This window comes from Cynoglossus semilaevis, chromosome 8 (assembly GCF_000523025.1).
Source record: "Cynoglossus semilaevis isolate Cse_v1.0 chromosome 8, Cse_v1.0, whole genome shotgun sequence".
Lineage (NCBI taxonomy): Eukaryota > Metazoa > Chordata > Actinopteri > Pleuronectiformes > Cynoglossidae > Cynoglossus > Cynoglossus semilaevis.
Window position 1 is genome coordinate 1937488 of NC_024314.1, and position 8671 is coordinate 1946158.

The window sequence follows — 8671 nt, forward strand, 5'->3', positions numbered from 1 at the left end:
GATATTCTCTTCCATATTACTTCCTCGTCTGGCTGTTGTTGTCAGAGGACAAAATCAGGTAGCTTCATAAACACAGGAAATTCAAATGTTTACTCAAATGTGGGTTTTGATGGCCTTTCTCATATATTATGTTGAGAAACCAATCACATGTAACAGACTTGACACTCAAAAACAATCTGATGAATGGCAGCCTCCTCACTGACAAGAGTTTAGGGCCATCAGATGAGCGAAGAGGACAGGGGGAAAAGTGAAATCTCTAGTTTTTGTCAGGCTGTCAAAACATGTACCAAATAATCACTCAGAGGAAATGAAAAATGTGAAGGAAAAAAATAAAAAGGAAAGTCAATGACACGCTTTTCAAAGTTGACAATAAGAGGGATGGGAAAAGAGCACAGAGGAGAGAGCTCCCTCTGAACTCTTTCCTTTCCCTCGCTTTCTCTTTCTTCATGTCACTGACAGATGTCATTTAAAATTGCAGAGATACTTTTTAATAGTTAAAGGGAGGGCAGGGGCAACATCATAATGGGTGGTAAAATGTGGCACTCGCATGAGGGGGAACTAGAGATACGGTGAGTGGGAGAGGATGCTGAGGTGAAATCTGTTTTTTTTTTTTTTTGGTGAAGGGTGTGGTGGAGGATATAAGGGAGGGGTTTTATAGGTTTGGAAGGGAAGACGTGGTGGCACCATGTATGTGGGAGAACGCGGACACCAAGCATGGTTTATAATGAGCCCCAATGGATCAGCTGGGATGGGGAAGACGTATTGACATGCAATGCTTACGCTAATACACCTAGACCGTGGCTGCAGTGCCTGTGTGTGCCTGGGAGCATGAGGCAGCCAGTGATACTGACAGAGTAGCGCACTCCCCAGGTTCTTCAAAGAGCTCAAGTGATTAGTATGTTATCATTACCATTCGAAACGTGATTTTCCTATTCCCTCTCGGCAAAGGTGACACATCTTGGGGAGACGGCCGGCAGACTTGCTGCAATGGAAAGCCACTTCAAAGCTCCCTCGTCCTGACTTTCTCTCTCTCTCACTTCTCTCTCCCTCGTTCTGTCTTCTTTTAGGGCCAGGGGGATGGGAGGGGAGGGTGTGCGTGTGGGAAGGTGGGAGTGGGGAAGAAGGGTGGTTGAGAGGGGCGGGGGGTGGGGGGTCTACGGTTGCAGTGGCGGTGTATATGCGTGTGATCATTAGAATAATGCGCCCCGAGTTTGACGGTGACAGAACCTGAAGGAAAGGGTGAGAGTTCAGCTGCTAAGAATCCAGTAATGGCACACTGTGATGGTCCCAGTAATGAAACAATCCAGCCAGGAACACAGGAGGATACAGAGGCAAAGAATGAAAAGGAACATGTACAATTAAAACTGACCGTATAACTCTATGTGGTAACTTTGGAGGCGATGCTGATATCACACATACAAACACGATCCAAAGTGAGGTGGATTAGTTCCCCACGACAGCTGTGTGTTCCGATGTACTAATGTAACGCAACCATCAACAGAGGTGAACGTATTGAAACACTCAGCTAAGATATCGTTCTCATCCACAGTTTTATCAAGTCCAATGCAATTAGTCAAAGGAGTCTGCTGCGCTACCACGACTCACCTCAAGGTCTGAGCTCAAAATAAAAACTAACTTTTTCAGCTACTTCTTACATGGCCCTGTAATTAAACAACTTGAAAATGAAGACCCTGAAAACCACACCTGATCTTCTGGTGGGACCTCTAAGAGAGCTTTCAAATATAACGTATGATAAATACTGTGCATCAGGGAGTGTAATAGTGCATCATACACTTTAACCACAGCCAACACCTCTGCCTATGCACGAACGCCTTTTTATCTGACACCTACATTTTGAACAAAGATCTTTTAAGAACTAAGAAAATTGTTTTGTTTTGTTTTGTTTTTTTCACGAACGCCTTTTTATCTGACACCTACATTTTGAACAAAGATCTTTTAGGAACTATGAAAATTGTTTTGTTTTGTTTTTTTTTTTTTTGTTGTGCTTTTTTTTGCGTCAAGAAACACTCTTCAGCTGTAAGTTATTAACAGGGAGCCCCAGAACAATGCAGCTGTAGCTCAAAAGAAATCTCTTACTCTCTTTTTCTCGCTCTCCTGCCTTTTTTCAATATCAAACACGGGCGGTTACTATCACCATTTTCCAAAGTTCAGATGATTTCCTTATTATTTCAATAAGGGTGGGGGAGAGTCAAAGTGAATAATGATGACAGCTGTGATTCAGACTGACTGTGTGATCTTCTGTGCCGTTTGTTTGGGACTTGTAAGATGAGGAATTACAAGTGTCAAACAGCTGTGAATATGGGTGCTAAATATTTAAACATGTTTTTCAGCAGAAGAAAAAAAAAGATTTTTTTTTTTTTTTTATAAAGCAAACCTGAAGTGTGTATAAGCTGCAGCAACCTTTGATTCAAATGCAGGAGGAGCAGCAGGGTAAAAGAGTGCTATGTAGAAGCGCCATGGAGAAAAAGGCTGCAAAATCAAGGCCCATTACACAGATCAGGCCATTTCTGAAGGAGCAGACAGGTGAGGAAACTCAAGATGTCTCCTGACCCTCAGGCAAGGAAGAGATGCCCAAAACAGATGGAAAGAAAAGGGAAACAAAAAAGAGCAGCTAAACAAAAGGAGGGAAAACATAACATGGCATCTGGGCCAGCCTGGCACTGTAAATTATGGATAAATGTGAATGGTTGGGTTTGATAGCAAGTGAATCACTCAGCTTCAGCTGTTGCCCTTTTGAACATAGTGTCTCTCAAATGTATATTTTACTACATGTTCTGCTCCACTCAGGAAAATAGAAGAAATTGGTCAGGTCTGGCCTAACATGAGGAAAATCACTTTAAAGACGGAATTCTTGATGAATAAAAAGCTAACTATATGTTCAAACAAAATTGGAGGAAGAAAATATTTTTAGATAATTGAACACATTTTATGAAAACAACATTAGGAGGGGAGACCTTCAAGTCGGTCTAGTAGTACATTTGAATAAATACTTCAACCTGGAAATGAACCTGTGATGGGGTTTACACAATAGATGAAGTTAGTTTAATGACGCAGGTGTTAAAATAATATTTCCAATTCACTAACATTTTGATCTTTCCTGCTTGTTCTTACAAAAATAACACTACCAACAACAACAATAATACTATAATAGTATAAATTGCCCTATTTTATTGGTAAAAATTACATTACAAATGTAATGTATTACCTGTTACTTGTGTACATAAACAAGTAAGTCCTTTTTATGGGGAGGTTGTTTTCTATAAGATTAATCACAGGATAACTGTGGATTAGTCATGATCAATCATGAGTAATCATGATCATAATTTATCCTGATTAAAGTTTTACTTATATTAATGAAGGGAGGTGAATGTATATATTTTGAACAGCAAACTTAATTTATACGAATAAATCTATTGGGCTAAAATAAACACTAGATCTTAGATGCAGTCATTCCCTATTCGAGCTAAGATGTCAGTCCAAACTCTGTCTTAGTGTTTTATTTTATTAGAAATATTAATCTTTTAAAATTAATATGGAATATTATCCTAACTTTCTGACATTTAGCAGACATGTGACCTCCCCTTTGGCTGTTAAGCTGTTCAATCATATGTGCAGAGCAGCGTACCAGTGAGCTGGTTTTAATTTTCAGTTGGAGAGAGAGAGAGAGAGAGAGAGAGAGAGAGAGAGAGAGAGAGAAGGAAAGAATGGTTTCAATTGTTAAAGGTAGAAAAGAAGCACTTACCTCTTCACGTAACTTTATCAACTGCATCGTGAGAGCAAGAGCAGGAGAAGAGAAAGGAGGAGAGAAAGTGGAGGAGATATTAAAAAAACAAACAAACAACAGAAACATAGAAGAAAAGAGATCGACTTGTGCGGAACAGAATTAACCCCCACGATTCATCTTTTTGGATGTTTAGCATTTGGAAATGGTGAGACTAACACGTTAAAAGGAAAGGGGGAGGGAGGAAAAAACAACGCTTGGGTTGAATATTTTGAACAAACAAAGATCAAGTCCTGGTGCTGTCACATAAAACGAGGAGAGGGAATGGATCTCTCCACTTACAGTATCAGCTAACATTATGGAGGAAGTCACATCACAGAAGGTGATAGCGCAGGGAAGGAGAATGAAGAAAGTGAAATACAGTCAGAGCAGTCACAAAGTGTTAAAAATATTTTGTCTGTGTCATTTGTCTGAACTGTGCAGGAGGATGAAAAGGAGTGTACTCATTGGAGGTGAAGAGATGCTGAGCCACTGCATCTGTGCTAATGTTAATCACCGCTGATGGACTGTCGCTCTTTTAATTCTAAATACACACGAGTCAATTCCGATGTATACTGTAAATACACTGTGCAGTAGAGTATTTATTGGCACAGACAGGTTACATAAAAATAGACGTAAGCAAAAAAATATATTTAATATATTTTAAAAATAAATATAATTTGGCAAGTAGGATAATATATTATATTTTATAAAGGAGGCAAATTTTTTATAAATTAATACATTTTCAAAAAAGAAATTCAGCCTGGGAAAAAAAAAATATATATATATATAACATATTTTTGTATATTCGTGAGATTATATAGAATTGTGCACATTCTAAGGAAAATCGCTCTCTGTGTTAAATGACCTGAATAATCTGTGAGTGAATTAAGAGCTATATCTGGTGAAATAATGCACTAATCAAAGTCACTGAACGAAATGCGTCACTGTACGCACTAACGTGGCAGTATTTTTAAATTGCATCACTAATTTAGACACGAGTAACTTGCTGTATAATAATAAACTTCAGGAGGAATCTGCTAACACAACACTTTCTCTCTCTCTCTCTCTCACTCACACCCTACCAGCATTCTTCTGTTTTGACAGCATCTTTCATCTAATTTTGGAAGCCTCTCAAAAACAGCTCTTGCACCACTTTTTAGTTTTGTTACCCCATTGAAAAATGAACCACTGACACTCCACTGCAGACTTGCAAATAAAAAATATACTATGTTAATATATGTAATATGGAAAATAAACAAGAACAACTAATGTTTTTTTGTTTTTTGTTTTTTTTCCTGAGAGCTCTCAGCCTTGAAAATGTCGACAGTCAAAGACACGCACTTTAGATTGGAAAGTGTCTGCTCCAACATGAATAACAACTCCCTACTAAGAATGTATTATTGAAGGGGCCAAAGTTTAAAACTACACTGGGAATGTGTTTTGTCTTTTTTAGGGTCTGAACAAACCCGGCAGATCTTGCGATCCCTCACCCCGGCTCTGCCGCCAGTCAATGGACACCATACAAAAGTTGTTGGAGCTCATTTGTGCTGCCTGGGTGACTGCACATCTTCCTCGAGGATTTGTTACGACTATATTGAGATGTTTCTTCTCTTGGGGTTTAACAATTTTTTTCTCCCCAATGATGCATGAGTTGTTTAGGAGAAAACAGAGCCGTAAAAAACAAATATTATAAATGCTATAATTACTCCTGGATGAGCCTCTTTCCTTGTGTTTTTTGTGATGCCTGCCAGTATTCAAAATTGCACTGCTGCATTTTTGTCAGTTATGATAATCAGCAATTTTTTTTTTCAAACAAAAGATTTTTTTTTTATCCCGTACAGAATTTGATACAAGTGGTAATCTGCTTTCTTTGTAGCCTGTAAAATCTGGTCCGTGCCGGCTCAAACCAGCACAATCTCTTGTGGCCAAGCCTTCTGCTGCGACTGAAATCGAAACTATTCCATATAGTGTCAGTGTGTGAAAAATGTGTGTGCATTGGCTGCTTTGTGTGTGGTGTGTTGAGTGTGTGTGCGAGCCTTGGAAGTGTATGTGCGTGTTCTGCTTGCAGAGGGAACAGGAAAGAGAAAAAATGTGCGATGGCAGCCTACCACACTATTTAAAAAAAATAATAATAAAACGAGTTGATAGTGCCAATTCAGTCTCTGTCTGCCGACAGATAACGAATAAATGCTGCACTCTATTAAATCGTCCTTTAGCCATTATCGGAAGGCCAACACACCATTTTCAGAACTTATGACGGTTTCCTATTTACTTAGCTCTAAATCCCTGCCATGTAACCAACAGATTTGTGACTGGTAATGATCTGCTCAGCCAGGGCCATATGAAATGATCCTGACCTCTTTCAGATCGTCAGGAATTAAATTGACAGACTTGCCCCGGCCCCCGCCATCTTTCCCCTCTGCTATCAGCACCGTCTCGTTGGATTAAAAAAAAAAGAAAGAAAGAAAAAAAAAAAAACTGAAGTTCCGAGTACTTCACTCACGGCTAGTACAAGTATTATTTCCACAAGTTTTAAATGAACCTGAAGTAAATACTGTTGCCAAGTAAATGAGGGAAGATTTATATAATCTCTGTATTTAAATTTATATTTTATGTTTAAGTCATTGCCATACACACTTTCTTGGTCATGAAAACCAAAAATTTAAAGAAATATAAATACCATTAAATTCAAGCTATGCGTTAAAATCTATATTATTTTAAAAAAAACCAATACATTTTTCTTTTCAGAATGCAAATAAAATTAGGTCACCTGCCAAAATATTAATATATTTAATAAGAATAATTAGTATACTTATTTATATAAGATATGTGATAGTAATAAATAATTACATATATTATATTAAACAATTACAATATAAACAATAATTAATATAAAACAATAAGCCTTAAAACTTTGAACATATATCAAAATATGTTTTAAATATAAATCTACTAATAATTTAAATAAATATATAATCATATAATTATGTATGTGAACAAATGTGAATATAATATTATGACTATTACATTAAAATGTTTTTGCCGTATATTCCTTAGGCAGCATAAATAAATTTAAAACCTAACAAATTGTATTTTTCTATTTAGTCAAATTCTATAAAATTATTTCTAACTGTTGCAGTAACAATATATTAAGGTCTGCCAACCAGACTGAAGCAATCAAACTTATTTGAAATATTTTTTTAAAAAATGCATTAGATTTAAAAAAAATTCTTGAGCCATCAAATTACTTCTTCATATTTTTATAAAGGGTATTTTTTTAAATTCTTTGACAGACTCCTGATTGGCACTGTCAACGTTTCAAATATGTCATTTGTGACAGCCAATATTCCTCCAACTTGTGCAGAAAATGTCAGAGTCACTTAAGTGTCTCGCTAATTTGCCAGGAATATGTATATTAGCTACACATCGTGGCTTGAGATATAAGCTTCTAAGATGTGCAGCTCAGGGGTCATCATTGAAATAATAATAGGAACTTAAAGAATTAAAAAAAAAAGGATTTGCTTTTGCATGGCTGTTAGTCCTCTGAACACACTGCCTTAAAGCACTGTGCACACTTCTTTCCATACCAGCGTGCACATTCTTTATTTATTTAACTTCTTTATTTGTATGCAAGAGGGCGTTATAATGTGCGCCAGGAGACATAGCAACCCCGCAAGTTGACAACTTAGTCTAAAAGGCAATATATAATTAGTCAAAGGATGTTTGGTCGTAGTTGAGAGCGGCTGCGTGAGTGGCAGCTGTGTAGGTGAGCAATAGTGCATCTGGAAAAAAAAAACAAAACACTGTTTTTCTCTGCCGTTCTGACGCTGCTTCTCGTTTATTTAATACATCTGAAGTTTGAGAGAACGTGCCGCAGATTTCAGATCATTTAGATCACATTTCAAGATTTCAATTTTCTCTTCTAACGCCGCCACGTTACTGATATAAATGCATCAGTTAGTGGTTGCTGACAGTGAATGGAACTTGCACTGTGTGGTCTTTGTTGGCAATTCTATTGCTTGAATTCAACAGGCTGATATGATATTAAAAAAAAAAACATCAGTCGGCCGCCATCTGGTAACAACAATAAACCAATTGTGATGTGCTGATAAACAATGGATTTTAACACCCCAGATCTCAGGCACAAATTGGAATTTAATCATCAAAGGCTAATAATTTGGCAAAAATTATAACCTCTAAAAACCTCTAGAAACTCTAAAAGGAAAATATCTCCATTGTGAAATAATATCAAAACCTTCGTCTCATTCACACTGGGTTCTTCAGGCGGGTTCCTACTGTCACCCTTGGAGTTTTAGGAAAGACAAGAAAATGTTGACATTCTGTGTGAAGTGTGTGTGTGTGTGTGTGTGTGTGTGTTAGTGGAGGATTGGGTCTCTATTATAGACCTATAAGTCTGCACCCGGCAGGAGAACAGCTGTGGGACGGATAGAGTGGAGGGATTTTTCGGAATAAAATTTGAGCCCGATTGTGCATTTGCGTGTGTTTCTGTGTGCGTCTGGACTGCCACACTGGTCCCATTCCCCGAGCCCACTCAGTGGACGCCCGGCTTTGCATTAAACAGTGTTGCTTCCGCATGACTTGGTGACAATGCTGTGGTCTAAGCCCCCGATGGCCCCTGTGAGGGACCCGGCCCCTCACCCTGGGGGCCGGTCAGCCACCCACACTGGTGCCGGTGTGGCCCCCTGATTAGCACCCTCACCTGGTTCTCGGAGGAGCCGGCGTCATCCCCCAGGAGTTCGTTGCGCACCTCGTCACTGTAGGCAATGCGTGACCTTTTCTGCAGAGGGAGAAGAGGAGGGGGGGGGGGACAAAAAGAAGAAGAGAGGGGGGAAAGAGAAAGGAGAAAAAAGAAGAAAAAAAAGGGGG

At 38.5% G+C, this 8671-nt stretch overlaps 1 protein-coding gene across 4 annotated transcripts in view; it reads right to left on the reverse strand.

Annotated features, from left to right (window-relative positions):
- Window positions 1-8671, reverse strand: part of vti1a (vesicle transport through interaction with t-SNAREs 1A) — a 98614-nt gene that overhangs the window by 69570 nt on the left and 20373 nt on the right. For 2 of the 4 annotated variants that reach the window (XM_008313864.3, XM_008313866.3), the window contains exons 4-5: window positions 8505-8582; window positions 3764-3784 (exon numbers count right to left, since the gene is read on the reverse strand). In XM_008313864.3, coding sequence (XP_008312086.1) covers window positions 3764-3784; window positions 8505-8582 — 99 coding nt within the window. The remainder of the gene's footprint in view (window positions 1-3763; window positions 3785-8504; window positions 8583-8671) is intronic. The other 2 variants (XM_008313865.3, XM_008313867.3) reach the window with 1 other exon arrangement.